The 20,660-nt window shown below is 42.9% G+C and overlaps 1 protein-coding gene across 7 annotated transcripts in view; it reads left to right on the top strand.

Annotated features, from left to right (window-relative positions):
- Positions 1–241: 241 nt before the first annotated feature.
- LOC137322503 (glutamate receptor 4) overlaps positions 242–20,660 on the top strand; it is a 165,470-nt gene continuing 145,051 nt past the window's right edge. For all 7 annotated transcript variants that reach the window (XM_067985432.1, XM_067985430.1, XM_067985429.1 and 4 more), the window contains exons 1-2: positions 242–370; positions 1,951–2,109. In XM_067985432.1, the coding sequence (XP_067841533.1) occupies positions 283–370; positions 1,951–2,109 (247 nt within the window). In that variant the 5' untranslated portion in view covers positions 242–282. The remainder of the gene's footprint in view (positions 371–1,950; positions 2,110–20,660) is intronic.

The raw sequence follows: 20,660 nt of genomic DNA, 5'->3' as shown, positions 1-20,660 counted from the left end.
ATGCAGCTTAATAAAGCCTGCGATCATCTCTGGTCAATAGGGCTGAGTGAGAGTGCCGGAGATAGATAGCGCATGTCTCATCTCTCCTGCCAGCCACTAGACGCTCCCAACACCACCATCTTGCATGTGCACCGATCCCAGCGCCACAAGATTCAGCTTGGACACATTCTCTCTGACTGTGGAGACTGCGGAAAAAATGCCCAGGGTGGATTGTTAGGAGACCGCGCTGTGCCCTGTGTGTTGCCATCCTCGATGCCTCTCAATCACATCTAACAGAAGAAGATGAGGCGGATCGGCAGGCAAATTGTCTTGCTTTGCTCTGGCTTTTTGGGGCTTGCTCTAGGAGCCTTTCCCACCAGTGTACAAATAGGTAAGACAATTGATCCGATTTCTTTTTTCCCAAAAAAAGTATTTCTCGCACATTGTGAATATGTGTAACGATCTGTCAATGCGCCCGTGTATCTTCGGCTGGTGCATTTAAAACACAATAACCAGGATCTCTTTTTTTCGCTCAAGAATTTGCGATTATATATAAATATATATATATATTTGGAAAATCGGAAGTTAGTTATTTTGGAAAGGTCGAGGTTTGTAACATTTTGGCCTCTTATAATGTTGTTTAGAGGCAGTAGTTCTTGGCGTTTTATTGTGTTGGAACACTGCAGCAGTTGTGCTGGCGAAGAGCTTGTTAATGGGATGCTGCTGGCTCATTCGGACTGTTGTTGCTGCTCGCCAGTTGCTCAAAAAAAAGTTGATCTTCTATGTGTATATTTTGCATTTATTTCGTTCGCATTATGTGCTGTAGTATAAAGGAAAGACATTTTAAAATCAGTGTAGCATTGCATCAGATCCCAGTCAGCGGTTACTAATGAGATGTATTACCTGATTCTGCTATTTTATATTTATATATATATATATATTTGGTCATAATAATGAGATTGGCTGAGGGGAAAAAGTTAGCATTGTATGTGGGTTTTTTCTGTATGCGGGCAAGTTCTGGAGAAAGGTGATTCTGTTAACATTGAATGGTGTAAAATGTAATACCAGTTATCCCGCACATGCTGCAAAGTTAGTTATTATTATATCTGTACCGCTTTCTTTCTGCTGATCTTTTTTTAAAGAGGTAATGGATATGTCTGGTGTTTTCCAATGTGTGGGACATTGCATCGAATGTCATTTACCAAGGCCGTGTTAATGAGATGCTTCGGATTCCGCCTCCACTGCAAAATGAGCCATGTTCAAAAGTTGATTTTTCATGTGTGATTGGCCTTTTTTTTTGTCATGGCGACGTTCATTTTAAGTGTGGTTTGAATTTCTTAATGGCTGTGGAAGTTTTCTATACATTAGGATAGTGTATTTCTAAAAATCAGTGCTTTTAGCTAATAATCGATGTGTCCCATTCTGTCTTCATTGCACGAAGAGGCACGGCGAAATGCTGACGTTATTTGATCTGTAAACATTTTGATTGGGGGGGGGGGGGTTGGAAGCCGTGATGGTTTTATGTAAGAGTTTAGGGTACTTTTTAGATATAGGGCTCTTATAGATCATAATATTGCATCAGTTATATTACTAAAGACTACAATGAAATATTGCTATTCAGACCCATCTTCTTTCGCACAATAATACATTCACACCGCATTTTAAAAGTGGATCACTTCTCTTGTTTTGATTGGATGGAGTGCTGATTGTCGGGTTTTGTGGGATGACAATGTCTTCAAACCGTACAAGTTTACAAGAAGAACTGTAACCAACATGCTCCCCCCATCAGAACAATGTTGCTCACCGAATAGGCGCTACTATTACCTGAGTTCTATGTCGCTTGTTATTTTTGTAGCAGTATGATGGGTTTCCGATGCATTAATACATCGAATCAGCTTTGGTACCACTGAGGTTGCTAATGGGATGCTATTAGCTGATTGTACTTCCATTGCTTTTTTGTTCTTGTTTCAGGAGGGCTCTTCATGAGATATTCTGACCAGGAATACAGTGCATTTCGTTTTGCAATTTATCTTCACAATACTAACCCCAATACGACTGAAGCACCTTTCAATTTGGTTCCTCATGTGGACAACATTGAAACAGCCAACAGCTTTGCTGTAACAAATGCCTGTGAGTAGAAAATGCTTTGCTTGAGCCGTTTATCGAAAAGAATTGATTGCCACAGGAAAACTCAAGACTGCGGCGAGTGGCCTTTTTAACATTTACTGAAGCCTTTCTGTTGTGAGCACGTGATTGAAAAGAGTAATTAATAGTTGCAGTCACTAAAAAAATGTTTTTAGACCAGATGCCACTAAGTGCTTTTTACATATGGTTACAGCTTGAGGATTGAAGAATGTCAAGAAGCTTTTTCTTCTAACGCAGTATTAATTTTTTTGCTTTTGCAGACGAAAAACAGTTTGGCTGAATCATTACATTTTATGATGCTCTCACAGTTTTTGGCCGTTGCAAGGAAAATGAATAAAGGAATTTCCGCGTAATTTTTCCTTTAAATACTCTGGTGTCAGCAAATATAGTTTTTATTGTAAAAATAAACTGGTTAATCACTCCCATTTGAGGTTAAAAATAGAAACATCTATTGAGGTTCATAAATAATGAAAAGATCTTACGTTGCAGTTGGATTTATAAACGTCGGTCAAAGAGCATTCTGCTTCCAATGTCAAGAGTTAGATTGTCAGTTTCCATTGGTTCGTCCCCACATCCTCACCTTGGTATCAGGGTGACTTGTATCGTTTTTGACTCGTGCATCCATTCTTGATGGTACCTGAACTGGAATTAGTACCCCGGGTACATTCACTTAAAGCAAGATGGCTAAAACAGAACTGTTGGAACATCATATTTAAAAGAGCAAGGTCTCCTGGGCAGACTATCAGCAAATCTAAATTATTTGCTAAATTTCTGTTTCATTTATTTTGTCATAATGATTCATTTTCTGTCTCAATTATGATATTTAAAGGCAAAGGGAAAAATGTAGCAGCTAGACACCCATGAACATAATGTATGGTAGATACCAAGTCTTCCTGAGGCAATTGATGACCAACAGCAATGGTCGTAGAATAAAGGGAAAGGCTATTTCCATATATGCATTAAAATGAAGATTGTATAATTTATAATGAGTGTACCTGAATTTAATTACATTACAGCCTTGAAGGTCGAAGTGCTGTCTTACACTCATTTTAATAAATATTGAAAAATTTAAATAACAATAATTTGCATTTATATAGTGCTTTCAACATAGAAAAACATCCAAAAGATGCTTCCTAAGGTGCAAGGGAAATGATGGAAGCTGAGCCAAAGAAGAAGGCTTGGTCAGAGGTGACTTTCAAGGACGGTCTTAAAGGAGGAGAGGAAAGTGGTGAGGCGAAGCATATTAGAGTGGGAATTCCAGAACATGGGACCTGGCAGCTGAAGGCACAGATACCAATGGTAGAGTAAAAGGAAGGAAGATATATAAGAGGCCAGAGTAAGATAAACAGAGAGATCTGGAGATTGGGGGGTTGCAGAGATTAGGAGGGGCAAAGCTATGAAAAGATTCAAACATGAGGGTGAGAATTTTAAATATGAGGCATTGGGAGACCAGGAACCAATATAGATCACGGAGGGCAAAGGCAATGGGTGAAGAGGTCTTGGTGTGGCATAGGTTATGAGCAATATAGTTTTAGATGAATTGAAGTTTACTGAGGGTGGAGGATGGGAAGCTGGCCAGGAAAGCATTGGAATAATCAATATCTGGAAGTGATAAAATCATGGATGAGAGTTTTTGCTGCAGGTAGGCTGAGGAAAGGGCAGGCGAGATTATGGAGGTGGAAGTAGGTGGTATCTGTGATGGATAGGATATGAGTTTTGAAGCTCAGCTTGGGGTTGACTAGGATGCCAAGGTTGCGAACAGTGTAGTTCAGCCTGAGGCAGTGGTCACGGAGGGGAATGGAGTCAGTGGCAAGAGTACGAAGTTTGTGGTGGGGTCCCAAATCAATGGCTTCAGTCTTCTAGTGGCAGGAGGAAATTGTGGCTCATCCAAGACTGGATGCTGAAGAAGAAGTCTGACAGCACAGAAGCAATGGAGGGGTCAACAGAGGTGATGGAGAGGTAGAGTTGGGTATCATTAGTGTACATGTAGGACTGACCGCGTGTCTGCAGGTGATGTTACAAAGGGACAGCATGTATCTGAGGAAGATGAGGGAGCCAAGGATGGATTCAGTGCAGGACTCCTGAAGTGACAGTGGAGCAATGGGAGATGCTCTAGCTATGATTAGAAAGGTAATAATGGAATGAGGATAGTCCCACCAACCTGCGCAATAGAGGAAGGTGTTTGAGGAGGATGAAATGCTTGACTGTATCAAAGACTGCAGAGTGAATAAGGAGGGATAATGCACCATAGTCACAGTCACAGAGAATTGTCATTCATGACTTTGATTAGTTCCATATCTATGGTTTTGGTATAATCTGCTGGATGTTTTGAGCTGAATTAATTAAGATTGTAAAATGAACAGTTATATGGGATAGAATACTAGCAACACAAACTCCGATAATAAATGATCTGGACATGCACTGTAATGTCACATTTTGACACGTGGTTGCTAGTAATGGTGCTGTGAAATGGAGCATTGAAAATGACAGGAAAAAGGTGTCAGGTGCCTCTTTGTGCAGTTGAGATGATAAACACAGCCATATGTCTGAAAAGTGGAATTTAGATTAAAGAATATTTTCTTAGCACCCCTCATGTCTCAGTGAGCATCTGAACCATGCACACTCTGGAGGATCCCAGCTTCAATTCCTGATTTGTGCTAAGTTGGCTGATCTCAGCTGGGACGGTGAATTGAAAACTGCAGTTGGCCTCAGCACCCCAAGTTTAGGAGGAGTAAATCAGCCAGAGCTCCTGCTCTTGCAGCAACTCATGCCAGAAGCAGATAGGCATGGATGTCAGACGAGGACAGGTTTGGGCTTGTTTGGGATGCCCCTCACAGTTGACCAGCCTGTAATACTCACTATCAAGGCTCGTACGTGAATAATGGCCATTTGGGCGAGGTACTGGAGGGTGATCAATACCTGTGGAACTGTACTCAGCAAAGAGTCAAGGCCTTCAGGTGAGGAGGTAAAATTGGTAAGATAAAATAAAATAAAGAATATCTTCTGTTTTCAGTTTCACTGAATAAACATTCATGAAATATAAAGCAGTTCATAACCAATATCTCATGAGCTATGAAAGTAAAGGGATTCTCTCAGACGGTCCTGTCACTATACCTTCAAATTCACCCCTAACAGGAACACAGATTCATTCACATCTATCTCCAGGAAAAGGGTCAAGTGTTGAAAGGAGAGATGAAAAAACACACAGATGTACACAGAAACATATAGTGCAAGTACACTGCTGAGAAGCCCATAATAGTCACATCATTTACTGGTACTTATGATAGAAAAAGAATTTCCAAGTGGTACCTGCTTGGAAGATATTAGTCATTGTCTGAGGCAGGAATTCTTGTTTGTCAGTTTAAACAATCGAATAAATAAGAATGTAAAGCTGATCCAGTGGTATTTGAGATGCTGTCTTTCAGTCCTTTCATCAGCTCTCTATAAAGCAGTTTTAGGAGTTCTCAGCCACAACACTTGAGTGGACATTTAGATAAATCTAATTAGACCCAAAATGGTCCAATAGAGGTAAAAACAGAAAATGCTGGAAATACTCAGCAAGTCAGGCAACATCTGTGGAAAAAGAAACAGAGTTAACGTTTCAGGTCAATGACCTTTTGTCAGCATCCGCAGTATTTTGCTTTTGGTCCAATAGAGGTCTTGTCTTTGACATCTCGATGGTGTAGCAATAATAATTTCCTTTCTTTCAGTGTGTGAATCCAATTAGCCTATGATGCAATTGAAAGAGATGTACTGATCTTGATTTGTAATTTCCAATGTTTCAGAACCTGTCCCTGTAGGAAACTTGCATCTAGGTGTTAGCAAAGATATACAAAGCAAGTGTGCAAGTTCAAACAGAATATTTTCTTATTCTGTGCATGTGCATGTAATGAACAACAAATATAAAGACATGACACACACATAAACAGATTGAGACACAAAGTACAGAATCCAACTGACATATATGAATACAGTGACTAGCATGTACACATAAAACAATTGCAAATGGGTGACTTATGCAAGATAGACAGTGGACACATAATTACATATTAGCAAACATTCGACTGTTTAGCCTGTGCCCACTAATCAAGTGTTGTCCAATAGAAATTGCTGACTAGCCACAGGTGTAGCTATGCAAAATGATTTTAGCTACACGCACTCATTTTAGTAGAAAATGCCTTACATACACACACAATGCAGGTAAATGTACTTCAAATGTACGTATTTATTTAACAAACATCTACTATCATTCAGTAACCAAGGAAGTAAAGAATTCACAATGACCATAAAACACTCGCACCACTCTATTTATTGCCTTACCATTTTATCAACAAATGAACAAAAAGGTTAAAGTGCATACACTGTACGATTATGAGTACTGAGGTGGTGTCTATTACTTATCTTTTATTTACTAATCAGAAATTAAATTAGGCACATCTGGATTCCCAATTAACCACATGTGGCTAGTGGCTAATGTATTGGACAACAGTACTCTATTCTTCCAACTGTTGGACTTCTGTGCTGCCCCTTTCCTGCACTCCACCATCAGCAAAAGAGTCTTCAGATATGTTAGCCGTCCTCTCTAAACCCCTTTGCCTTGTTACTTCTCTCACCACCTCCAGAGCCTTTCAAAATCTTTCTCATGGTCCTTTTTTCCTACTACTGCTCAATGTCTCCTCTATGAAGTGCTTTGGGTGCTATATAAATGCAAGTTGTTATTAAAGGAAATATAACTTTATGTAACCATGTAAACAAACAGAAGCCTAGCTACACTGAAGTATGTATAGGTAGATATGAGAAAACAGATGCACAAAATAAAACATGTGTGTACAAAATTATGAATGGACTTCAAACCACATATACAAACTTCAAAACCATTTAGTGACATAACAGTCACAATCTTAGAGGACGTGTTCATCACTGAACTGTGTACACACAAACACATCAAGACAAATACAATATACATATAGATGAAAATAGATAGCAACATTTACCAAAACATATATATGTATATACTCTATTCAGTACTTGTATGTATGATACAGAGCAAATAACACAGATAGTTGTAGTCTGAAAAATGATTTTACAAATATCTCTATTTTTGGCTTTGTTCTGTGTGAAATCTGGAAGCACTCAAGTGAATTCTATTAAGTGGCTGCTGCATATTCCAAAAAATATTGCAAAGCTAATGTAAATCAAATGACAAGGCAATGAACATAACACTTGCCCCTTAAGCCAAAGCTGACCAGAATCCTTAAAAAGATCAATTGTCTGATGGCTGGAGGACACTGGCATCCATGTAATTGAATCTACTGAGATGACGTGCACTTCCACAACCTGGGTGTACCCACTACTGTCCAAATAAAGAATGAAGATGAAACATTTTGTAGTATTCTACCAGCAACGTACATTAAACAAAACCTCTGATTGGCAGTTGATCCATGATAGGTGCATATTGCTAATCTCCATGTTATATAAATACTGACTTAACACATCTTTCTGCCACATCTGCCATTTAATCTGAAAGTCATACTGAATTATAAATACATATGCAACCTTTTGGATTCTTTATCCTATTTTTAATCTATTTCATGTATTTTTTTCACCTTTTGTTGTCACTAACACTCCAATGGCTGTGTCTGCAATTTGTTTCAAAACATCTAACACCTGGACTATGCTATAATTCCAGGTTTCCTTTTTGACTTGATGAGGCTTAAATGCATCTAATTAGTCTGAATCTTTTTATAATCCCTCAGCTGAACTTGAGAATACTGGGATGACTTTTTCTGTTGCCACAGTTGTTCATCCCTGAGCCATGGCTTCATGCTTCATCCCTAAGCTCTAGAAGATACATAGTCACTGTTACAGTTAGTTGAGGCAGACAAACCACTGCATTTTCAATTGATACAATGGCAGTGTTTGGTAAGCCCTGTACCACATTCAATCATACACATAGCACACTAGTGGAGGAAGTGATGGTTCTTCCCACTAGTTGTGATACTCTATTTAATGACACATATAACAGTAGGCCCTCATTGCAACATGCAACTTTAGAGCCAGTCAAATGTGCCTTTATAATGATGTGTTGTGAATAAGATGACTCTCAGCTGGCACAAACAGAATGCAGAAATGGAAAGTGATGTTAAAAGTAATCACAGTATTGTCCTCTGGAGTCAATTGTTGTACCTGCAATGTGGAGCCATGCTTTGATCGGCATCTAGCTCATAGATCTGAGGAAGCCAGGGTCAAATAGACTGACTTTAAAGCATCGCTATTTGAATGGGAGTAGCACCTCTTCAAAAGCTGTAGAGGACAAGAAGCTAAGAAAGGGTTGGAGACATATTTGAAACGTAAGACTTTAAATGTCATGCTGAGTACTCGGAATATCTGAATGCAAGTTCAGTTACAATCGTGCAGTGCTGCTATCTACTGTTGGCTTTTCACCTTTCAGTTCATTGAGCTGTCGCGTACCTTTCTGCAGGAAGGACTGTTGCAGATAGCAGAACTCCACATCTATAACCTGAAATTTTATTCGGGTATTTGTTTGTGCCCTGCGTGAAATTTTTACGCCTCCAGTTTTTAATCTCAGTTTCCGATCCTCCACAATTTTATGAAAAAGGCGCAGCCACAGCTCAAACAATAATAGCCTGCAGTCACTTAGTCTCACCTTGGTTTCCTTGAAGCTTTCAAACTGATCGTGATTGCAGCTTGTGTGACGTTAAAGGGAAAACAATGTGCTTGTGTTTTTTTTTAAAGCTGCTGTACCCTAAAATAAAAATAGCAAAACCACTTGGTGGATAAAGATTACCTGCAGAATTCACACTCCTAATGGGATTCATTTTGAAGATATTTGCTTTTTGGTAGCAGAGATCGATAATAGGAAATCTAGCGTTTGCACGCTTGCAGCACTGCACTCTGCTTTTAGGAGCTGATTTCAGGAATTGAGGTCAAAAAGTTCACTGCTGTGAGTATACGATATTCACACGTCCGCTCCACTAACAAATAAATATTTTCAAAACATACCACGTTACAAATGAGTTTTTGCCCTTTCAAGAGAGAAATGTCATTGCGGGGCCCAACACCTTTAATAACAAATTGCCTGGACTTAATGTTTCGGCCTGTTAATAACAGCAGGCATTTTAGGACGTAGATTCAGGAAACTCAGGCTCATCCCATGTTGTAAGTGAGATCACCACCTGAATGTTGTGCTCAGGGGAGGGGGGTTTGCATGACATTGCACGTGATTGTGAAGTCTGCGCTGTTTAAACACAAAGGCTGAGGAAATAGTTTCCAGCATTCAGTATTGATTAGAACTTTTCATAATTTTTATAGCAGCCCACTCATGATAATCGAGTTGAGATTATCATAGAATCATAGAAGTTTACAACATGGAAACAGGCCCTTCGGCCCAACATGTCCATGTCGCCCAGTTTATACCACTAAGCTAGTCCCAATTGCCTGCACTTGGCCCATATCCCTCTATACCCATCTTACCCATGTAACTGTCCAAATGCTTTTTAAAAGACAAAATTGTACCCGCCTCTACTACTGCCTCTGGTAGCTCGTTCCAGACACTCACCACCCTTTGAGTGAAAAAATTGCCCCTCTGGACCCTTTTGTATCTCTCCCCTCTCACCTTAAATCTGTGCCCCCTCGTTATAGACTCCCCTACCTTTGGGAAAAGATTTTGACTATCTACCTTATCTATGCCCCTCATTATTTTATAGACTTCTATAAGATCACCCCTAAACCTCCTACTCTCCAGGGAAAAAAGTCTCAGTCTATCCAACCTCTCCCTATAAGTCAAACCATCAAGTCCCGGTAGCATCCTAGTAAATCTTTTCTGCACTCTTTCTAGTTTAATAATATCCTTTCTATAATAGGGTGACCAGAACTGTACACAGTACTCCAAGTGTGGCCTTACTAATGTCTTGTACAACTTCAACAAGACATCCCAACTCCTGTATTCAATCCGAATATAAGTTATCAGTATAATGAGTTACATTGTTTTGCTGAAAAAATTATGAATGGGAAAATAAATTTGAAATCTCTGTCAATTCAGTCAAAGTTATGATTTTTTATTTTCTCTTGCCCCGTCAACAATGTCCAGACACAAGTGTGTTTAAAGTGCCTAGCTTTGTTCTCATAGAGATAAAGAGGAATATTTTTCTTCTCTCACTATTTTTAATGAAAAATTAGATGTGAGGTTAAAGCAGTGTGACTATTTTTTCTCTAATTGCTCATTTTATTGGATAAAGTATATGTGAGTAGATACCCGGGGATGTTGCCTTTATACTCATGTATACTGTCTCTGTAAAATTAGCAAATGGAGAAAATGTAGCCTTTCAGAGTTTAAATATCTGAAAATGTGGTAATAAGAATGAATTGTTAAAAAAGGGAAAGAGTTAGGAGTGGTTTCTGCACTCCAAGTGACCCAAGTTGGATTTCTGTGTTGTTTAGTAAACACCTGAATTTTAGACCTCCTGAAGACAATGGAATGTTTGTTCTTAATCCAATAATTAAAATGGATCAACAGGAGTCTTTATGGAAAGAATTTTAACCCCCCAGGATGAGCGGGAGAGGGGTGTGGGAGGGGAGGGGTTAAATTCTGAAAAATCTGAAACTCAACCCCAACCTGCTGCGAACGTGCCTACTTCCAGTTTAATCGGGGGGAGGGGGGCAGGGGAGTAACCTACTCTCGAAAGGCGGGTCAGTAAATTAAATATGTTAATGAGGCTGTATACCTCAGATTTTAACAGATATTTACATTTAATGGCAGCGGGCCAGGTTTCCCAGGGCTCGGGAAACCCGGCAGCTGAAGGGAGGCGAGAGCGGCCTGCTCAAGCAGGTAAGTGATTTTCCAGCACTGCTTGTGGGCCGTGAGGCTAACCTGCCGCAATCGGCCTCCCCCACCGTGAACCGCCTCCTTCCTTCGTGATCCCCCAAGCGCCCCCCCGAACATGCGATCTCCCCCGCCCCCCCCCCCCACCAATCTCTCCCTCCCTCCCTCCTCTCCGTTCCCGGACTGTGGCCTTCCAGCACAGGCCTTCCCACCCGATAGCCAGCCAGCTATCGGGTGGGAAGGCCTTTGCTGGCTGCTGGCAGGGAAATGGAGAAAAAAAATGCAAATGAAGTCCTGCCTTTAAATTCGACATGACCTCCACGTTACCCGCATTTCCAGGGTTCTTGGCCACTACAAACCCCACCCCACCAGCTCCCTCTCCGTTTCCCCGTAAATATCGGGGCCTATGTGTTTGAATGTTAGTGTCATTCAAATACTGGAAAAGGGACAAATGTTAACTTAGAATGTAGTTAATCAGTGACCTATCATCAGGTCACTGAGATAGATCCCGATTCTGGACTAATCCCCTTACAACTTTGCTTAATGGAACTGGTATGCTGTATCATTTACAGCAATAACACATGTGTGACTCTGTGTATGTGTGTGTGTGTGAGACTGACTATGTGTGCGTGTGACTGTGTGACTGTATGAGTGACTCTGTGTGTGTGTGTGTGTGTGTGTGTGTGTGCGTGTGACTGTGTGCGTGTGACTGTGTGTGTGAGACTGTGTGTGTGACTGTGTGTGTGTGTGAGACTGTGTGTGTGACTCTGTGTGTGTGTGAGACTGTGTGTGTGACTCTGTGTGTGTGTGTGACTGCGTGTGTTTGACTGTGTGTGTGTGTCACACTGTGTGTGTGAGAGAGACTGTGTTTGTGACTCTGTGTGTGTGTGTGTGTGTGTGTATAGAGACACATACCAGGAACGTCTACTTCCAAAATGGCTCAGAATCTATTTTCTGGTTTATTGGGCCAGGACCTGCAGCTGTAGAAAACTATGAATTGTGATTTCAAAGTCATATGGAACACAGAAACATAGCAATTGCTGGACAAGAAAAGACCAAGATCCATCGAGTTGCCGTCTACCAACCTGATACTCGCATGAAACACCAATAATGGAGTTGTTGATAAATCACAGCAATCAATCTCTATCCATTAGTCCACAACAGAGCCAGACATGACTTGTGGAAAACTCCAGTAGTGGCAAGCTTTAGAAACCATGAGGGCAAAATTGGGCCGTTTAGCGCCCATTTTGTAGGCACTACGCGGGCACCTAAGTCCCGAAAATGGCGTCCGACTTCCGATGGGAATTGCGCAGGACACCATCTTGCTAAAGGTGTTTGAGCGCACGCACGTAACAACCGCCGGCAGCATGTAGAGTCGGGAGATTATGACACGAATCAGTGTGCAAACACTGATTTGAAGCAACCGGTGAAATTTTAATGCCACACTCCAGCTAACGCCCTGTCTTAACCTCACACAGCTGAACATGACTTAAACGGAATGAAGGACCCCTTACTAGTGCTTTTTAAAGGGATCATGAAGCACTCACAGGATTATTTCTTCTGGCTGCTGGTGCAATTGTACATGTTATTGGAAGTTTCCTATACTTGGCTAAAGTTGCAATATTCCATAGAGAGTGTTCTGGCTGGTCTTGCAGTACTTTTAGTGGTATTTAAAATATGGTGCTGAAAAAAGTTGCTTCCAGATATGGGTGACCTGGTAGGGCTTCCTCTGGGAATTGAACATGACTGGGAGAATGAAGAGAGACCAAGCAGAGCAGGACAAGCTGCCAGAAGAGGGAGGAGAAGCAGAAGGAGGAGGAGGAGGATCAGGGCATATCCAAGGAGGGTCTTCACGGACCAATTCTCTTACCTCAACTTCAGCGATGACCAGTGCATCAGACGCCTGCGGTTCACTAAATAGGTTGTGACTAAAATTTGTCAAATGCTGCAGCCACAACTGCAGCCTCAAAGCAGAACAAGGACAGCATTGCTTGTGGCTGTTAATTTTTATGGCTCTGGCTCCATTCAGGCTGCTGTTGGAGATATAAGCAACAGCTCACAGTTTGCAGTGCACTGCCATATAAGGGAGGTCACTGAGGCTCTGTACACAATGAAAAACAGATTCATCTCATTTCTTCTTGACAGGGACAAGCAGGAGGAGCGAGCATGAGGTTTTGCTCATCAAGCTTTGGCGAGACAAAGGCTGGCTATTGGGTGACAAGGGTTATCCCCTTATGAAATGGCTCATGACTCCGGTCAGGAATGCATGAGAAGGGGAAAGCAGGTCTACAACGAGAGCCATGCTGCCACACGGAACATCGTTGAGCACTCCATAGGCGTCCTCAAGCAACGCTTCCACTGCCTGGACCTTTCAGGAGGAGCCCTGTAATACTCAGCTGAGCGGGTATCCAGATTTGTCGTTGTATGCTGCGTGCTACACAACCTGACCATTATGAGGTATCAGCTCTTGCCACCAGCTATCAGGCGAGATCCTGAAGAAGAGGCAGCGGAAGAGAAGGAAGTGGAAAAGGCAGAGGAGGAAGTGGAGGAGGTGGAGCAGAAAGTGCAGCAGAAAATGGAGGAAGAGGCAGGGGCCTTTACCTTTCCTAGGGCGCCTATGAGGTGCATCCCCAATGGCTGGAGCATGGGGTGGGGAAGGCTGCTGACCTTCAGTTGAGGCGAGTGCAGATGGCCATGGAGGACAAGCAGCTCTGGACCGAGAGAGGAAGTGGAGGAGAAGGAGCAGGAAATGCAGCAGGAACTGGAGGAAGAGGCAGGGAGGCTAAACGTAGGTAGGCCCTGCCTGCCAGGGCTCTGCGCGATCAGGCCTGGGCTCGGCCTGGGCTGTAGCAGTCTGGGTTGGCTGGCTGACAGACAACAGCAAGAGAAATGGCAGAGTGGCAGAGTTGGGAGCAGGAATGCTGCCATCCTGAGAGCCGAAAGCAGGTTCCTCTTCCATGGCGCCACTGCCACTCTCCCAGGGCAGCACCTCAGCAATCCTGGTGATCTGTTGGAGAACAGATTGCTGGACTGCTGTGATGCCCTGGAAGCCCCTTTCAACAGTGGTACCCAGAGCCACGATAGCAGCAGTCTGAGCTCCGAACACAGCAGTCAGACCCTTGATGGCAGATGTTTGTGCTGCAATAAAAGCTGTGACGTCGGTCTCTTCATCATCACTGTCTTCTTTCTCTGCCTCCTTTGACTGGGAAGGTTCCAGTTTTTGGGTATCTGAAATGACAAAGGGACACGGGTTGAGTTGTCGTGTGGGGAGAGGAGAAAGTAAGAAGTGCATGCTTACACCATCTGCAGCACATGAGTCAGAAAAGATTTTTTTTATTATTCATTCATGGGATGTGGGCGTCGCTGGCAAGACCAGCATTTATTGGCCATCCCTAATTGCCCTTGAGAAGGTGGCGGTGAGCAGCCTTCTTGAACCGCTGCAGTCCGTGTGGTGAAGGTTCTCCCACAGTGCTGTTAGGAAGGGAGTTCCAGGATTTTGACCCAACGACGATGAAGCAACGGTGATATATTTCCAAGTTGGGATGATGCGTGACTTTGAGGGGAACGTGCAGGTGGTGTTGTTCCCATGTGCCTGCTGCTCTTGTCCTTCTAGGTGGCAGAGGTCGTGGGTTTGGGAGTTGCTGTCGAAGAAGGGATGAGGGAGAAGTGAGAAGAGAGAAGAAGGCTTAGGTATGCAGAGACCCTCATCATCTCTCCAGTAATGCCTGTGGCCATGGCCCTCCCATTGATGGCCAGCACTGTCTCCTCCATAGGAGTTAAGACATGTAGACGTGCTTGTCCTCCTCCAGTTCTTTCTTGCTGCCTCCTGTTATACGCCATCTTCTCCTGCATGAAAGAGGGAAGTATGTCAGTGATGTGGCTGTTATGGTTGAATAGCTGCCAATGTGTGTGACCTGTAAGTTGTGGGTATGCAGCTTGCAACAGTGGTAATATGTGAGGGTGAGATGAAGCATATGCTTTGAACGGTTGAGTACTGATTGAACGAGATTGTTGGTAGGTGGGTGATGGGGATGTAGTGCGTTGAGCAGTGGATGACGCTAGTGGTGCAGTTGGTACGATATGCCACTTAAAACTTGAACTCACTCACCTTGACAACTCATGTTAAATCATTGAACTTCTTCCTGCACCACATCCATGTTCTTGGCGCTATGCTCCTGGCATTGAACTCATCCACTACTTCCTCCAACTGCCCCTTGAGCATATGTCTCTTACCCCACTGTGGATACAGGATGCCCCTCCTTCTATTCACCTCTTGCACCAAGGCCTCTAGTGCATCATCAGAGAACCTTAGTGTACGCTCTCTCGTAGGCGCATCTAGTACTCATTTTTCAGGTGTAAAATGAGCAAACCGATGACAAATTTAGCAATGGGATGGCCTGTGCCGATCTGTGCATGCGTTAAGGCTGCTGCTAAGATTTGTGGTGCATTTGTTTTAGGTATCACTGGGCGGCTGCCTAAAGCAGGCGTTCAGCATCTTGCATATGTTAATGAGCGGCCTAACGCCTGTTGTAGGCCCGCTTTTCCAAATTGGGCTGCCGTGAGCAGATCAGGCTCAGGTTTTCTTTGTGTGGATGCAGCCTAGTAACTGGCTGCCACCAAAATGGTTAGTAAAAAATGTTTACAAGCTTGATCTGGAGCCAGAAGGAGCATTCCTCCCAGCTCCACAGCATTCCTGAAGCTACCAGCCCGCAACCAGCCCCCCTTCCGTTGTCCATTTTCTGAGGTGAGGCAAGCGGTCCGAGATTCATCCTGCTGAAATGCGCGAGCTGCCTCTGGAGGCGCGACAGATGCCAGTAGTTCGCGCAAGTTGTTGAAATGAAGACTGAGGCCCAATTTCAGGCCGGCCTCGAGCCTCCCGGCTGGGGTGCAGGTTCTGTACGCACTGTTAGTTATGGACCTGAAAACGAGCCATAATCAAATTCTACCCAAGGTTTGCAATTTAAAACTAGTTTATAAACGTCTATCACTCTACCAGCTTTCTCCAGTGCATAAATGAATGGTACCAGGCCATTGAACCATTTCATTTTCAATTAAATCATGCTCCAAAACAATCACGTTGATTATATTATGGACAAAATAAAAGTTAGCAAAAAATCTTTGAATTGCACTGGAAGCAAGTTTCAAGAATGTCGACAATTTTTTTCTGGAGTACAGCATACCATCCCTCCCTCTCTCCTTGGCACACGTGATACAATTACACAGCGTAGAATCGGTTGAGAATGCAATACCTAACTGCACCAATAACATTATTAAGGAACATAAAAAATGGCATTTGGTGTTTATTATGTAAGATTAGCTGCTGTTACTTTCCATAAATGGTTAAACTTATTCTTGGATTTGAAAAATAAACCAGCGGTAGTACTTGAAGATTGTATCACGCTGCTTGTGTGCTGATAGGTCTGACTTGGGGATTCGAACACACTTTACTTCGTGGCCTAGTGGCTGTGTTGAAATGAATGAGACCATGTGACTAAACACAATTGATTTGTGCTCACGTGGGATACGCACTATAACTAGCAAATCTGCAAGCTTGTATTCTACTAGGGTCAAGGATCACACAATAGAATTGCCCAATGTTGTGTGGTCACCAGTGTGCTTGACGAAACCAGCATATATCATTTAATCTGTCACTGTATTCACTTGAATGAAGCTGCTTCATTCATTAAACTGTGGAATAAATAGATTATTCAAGAGGCAGGGTTTATTTTCATTGTTAGTCCTGCAGTGTTATGTGTGATATTTTAAATAAAAGATAACAGTTTTCTGCAGATGTTGTTTGGGAAAATGTTCATGAAACGTGCTGCTGATTCCACTCCCCGTTTTCTTTTCACAAAAGGTCAGATATGAATAATGAACATGAAGGTCTCATTAGACACAGCAAAAAAAAACGTTTTACAATCTGTCATTTGCCAGGAAGTGTATGAATAAAACATTTCAGGGCTGACAAGAGCACAGGTAGTTTAACTTTTTAAACAGAGGAATGATAGGCTGATGGGGCAGGATAAAGCCTCTCAAGGTTGAACTGATGTTTCAACCTCCAGTTCTTTGTCCCTGTTATGTTGTATTTATCAATGAAAAGAAGAGGCAAATGTGGGCCTAGAAATTGGGCGCCTAAGGGTCCGATATGGCAAGCAGCACTCATTCATCCATCCTGGGGCAGTAGTGCGCTGTCCACCATATAGGATTGGGCTATTCCATAGACGACTAAGGTGAACACTAACTATTCAGGAAGCTCGTTATAATATTAAAATAAGGGTCTTATGCTGGTTGTAGGACCCTTTTGTGAAATTGGTCTTCCCCAGCACCTGATTCACGATATGAAAACTCACCGAGCAAATCATGGCACTAACAGTCAGCAAGGACCCTACAGGAGGTTTATTTAAAGGGCTCATCCCCTCCATAACGGGTTAGTTGCTGGTTTGTTCTCTTAGACTGCAAGTCAACTTCTGTGCCTTTTTTTGGCTATTTTCTCCATTCCACTACTGACTTTGAGAGTTCTGGGAACAACAACGTGCTGGTGCTGGACAGCTTGCCTGCCTTACAAATATTTTATTTCACTCATGAGTGGTCTGGTAGGTCTGCCTTTGGGGCTGGAGGAGGAGGGGGAGCACCAAAGAAAACACGAGCAACTGGGTGGTGGAAAGCTGCTGAGATTGCATTGAGGACACTGCAGATGGCTGTGGAGGACGAACTCAAGCAGCTCTGCACCTTGAGGGCCCGGCTGCAGATTGCAGCATCTCGGTGTGAGCCGAGGAATCTGGCCCAGCTGACTGTGTGGCACTGACAAGGGCACTGGCGAAATGGCGGTAGTTTGGGCCCTCGAAGTCAGAACTGTGTCGTGTGCAGCTGAGCTAGTATCTGATCTCGCGAGCTGGCACCCGTGCCATTCAATCTCCCTGCCCTAGCTCCTGCTCTTTTGTGCCTTGTGATTCTTTGCATAACGACCCCTCCTCTAGCCTACTCACTAAAGTATACGCAGTGCCAGTCTCTGAGCTGGTGTTTGCTATGGTCAGATCGAGTGATGCTGTGACTTCAGGAAGCCTGCCCTCCTCTTCCTGAACTGGCAGAAGTGTCTCCGCACTTTCAGCACCTGAAATGAAAGAGAGGGACAAGGGTTATCTTTTAGTGTGAAAAAGAGCAGAAAGGGATGAGTGGCTGCTAAACGCAGCTATAGTTTGTCATGCAGAGTGTGTAGGGTGAGATAGAAATGAGAAGGGAAGAAGAGGATATGGTGTGAAAAAACCCAGCGCAACGTCTCCCTCAGCATTGCCACCCTTCACAGCCATGACTCGCCCCGTGCCCGTGATGTCCAAAACGTCTTCCTCAAGTGGGCAAAGGGTGTTCAGGTTACATCTGGCATCTCCGGTCACCACCTGCTGCCTCGTGTGCATGGCCTCCTCCTGCAAGGAAGAAGTGAGTGTGTCAGTGGCAGCCTTGTGAGCTGTCTTGAGAATGTGCCTGTCATGATCAAATAGTACAGATGTGTGTAAGATGTGAGCTGTGGGGAAGTGAGGGTTGCAATAATATGCCTATCCTGGTCAAGTAATTCATATGTTGTGTAGAAGATGTGAGGTGTGAGGAAATGAGGGTTCCAATAGTGTGAGAGTTGGAGGTGCAGAGTGTGTGAGTAAGAGGAGAAGGAGGTGGATTGTAGTAGTGTGAAGGAAATGAGGGAGGGGAACGTTGTGAGTAGTGATGTTGCAGGTGTGAGGAGAGAGTAGTTGAGCTTAGAGGAAGGATTCTTATCATAACAACTCTGGTGAGATCATTGAACTTTTTGCACCATTACAGCCATGCCCTAAGGAGCTAAGCTCCTTGCATTAACCCCTTTGGACACTTCTTCCCATTGTCTTCTGAGATGTTGCCTGGAGGGTTTTCTGCCTCCCCCAGGGGGTACTGGATCTCCCTCCTCCTGCTGACAGACCGGACAAGAGACTCCAATGCTTTATTGGAGGGCCCAGGTGCCCTTTCTGGAGGCCTTTCCGCCATTTTTGACTTTTAAGAACGTTTCCTGCTGCATTTACATTGTGTCAGACACCTGATTTCCTGCCCCATTCCCCCATTCCCATTTTCGGACGCGATCGAATTTCTAGGCCGGGATCTCGCTGTGTATGTGATGGGTTAGCCTCAGAGTGCTGACCATGCTCCCATTTTTTGTGGCTTGTCTGTTTGATTTTGTTGCCCCTGGTGATCTTGATGTGTCTTGGTTTCATAAAATCAAAATACTTGAAGTATTTCAAACACATCAGTAATTGTGTTTTTCAATTAATTAAAAAAACAACAGAAACAAATTGGAAATGTAAAGCAACAAAGAACATAGGTGGACCTCAAGCTCTGGTATCTCTTGTAGTGTTTTCAGTAATGAATGAGTGGTTGCATATTTTATTGACATTTGTTTGATGTGAATTGTGTACACTATTTTGTCAAGGGGGCTCTAATTGGCTGATTTAAAAACCCACTAAATAAATGTCTAATTGAATCCAGTGTCAGGTTACAAAAGGGGTAAATTTTTACTTTAAAAAAAGATGATGAACAGAAATATTATCATTAGGCTTCCAGCCTAACCAGTAATTAGATTATAGGCAGGCCATAAAACACGATCTGGCTCCCTGGGACCAACTGTAAAATCTACAATTGAGGCATGGCTTGAATTGGCCTGAGGACATTTCCTTGTTCTGCACCAGAGATGCTGGTGTGAAGCCAGGAGGGATGCAGGCAGCAATGTGAAATACACTGAGGAATCCTGTTCAGAATTTAATAATGGTAGTGAGCTTGGAGGCTCGTGTTTATCTCGACTTTTAGCTGATCACTGTCCAGTTCAACCTGCCTCTTTGCTTTGTACTAAAATGCACAGTGGTGACCAAAGAACTAAACCTCACATTTGTCACACTGATATCCAGATCTGTGCAGTGATTAGATGCTGCAGTCCTGTAATATTACAGCATGCTCGCTGAGAATTTAGCAATTAGCTTTTTTAATTGTAATCCACACGCTTCTGGACAAACAATCTGGCCGGAGCTGGTGCGACGAATGATCATGACGGATTTAAGGGCCATTTATGTTAATTTGATTTAAAGTCATTTTTGTGAAAATTACCATCACATTAGGATTTTAAAAAATGATTTTCTGTGGATGTGGATGAGTTAGATGCAGGTCTTTCACCAATAGAACCTAGGTTTGAATCCAACCATAATTGATGGGATGAAAATCTCCTGTGTGCTTGTTATTAGGGTCCAACATGAAATGAGTCTGGACAGTCTCAGTGCGGTTTCCCGTAGGTGTACAAAACCTCCTCTCATTGGTACTAAATTGGTCGTCTCATGCAGAGAGGCTTGATGTTGGGGGCAATTTTGACTTTGTGCGATAGTGTAAAACAGGTGATCGTGAATCGGCAGCCCGTTATACATCTCTCCTGATTTTTATTTCCATTGAAGTCAAATAAAAATCGGGTGAGATGTAAATGCCGATTTGTGATCACTCGTTTTACACTATCGCTTAAAGTCAAAATTGCCCCCATTGAGACGCATTGGAGGGAGCTATCCCCTGCAGTTGGTTATGATAAACCTGATCTGGGAGTGCTTGATACAATGGTTGACAAAAGTGTCCAGCACTGATATCCCTTGCCTTGATGAGCATAAAAATAATCTTTTCAAAAATAGGATTTTATGGCTCT

Source organism: Heptranchias perlo, chromosome 6 (genome assembly GCF_035084215.1).
Source record: "Heptranchias perlo isolate sHepPer1 chromosome 6, sHepPer1.hap1, whole genome shotgun sequence".
NCBI lineage: Eukaryota > Metazoa > Chordata > Chondrichthyes > Hexanchiformes > Hexanchidae > Heptranchias > Heptranchias perlo.
This window is presented reverse-complemented; position numbering and strand designations above follow the sequence as displayed.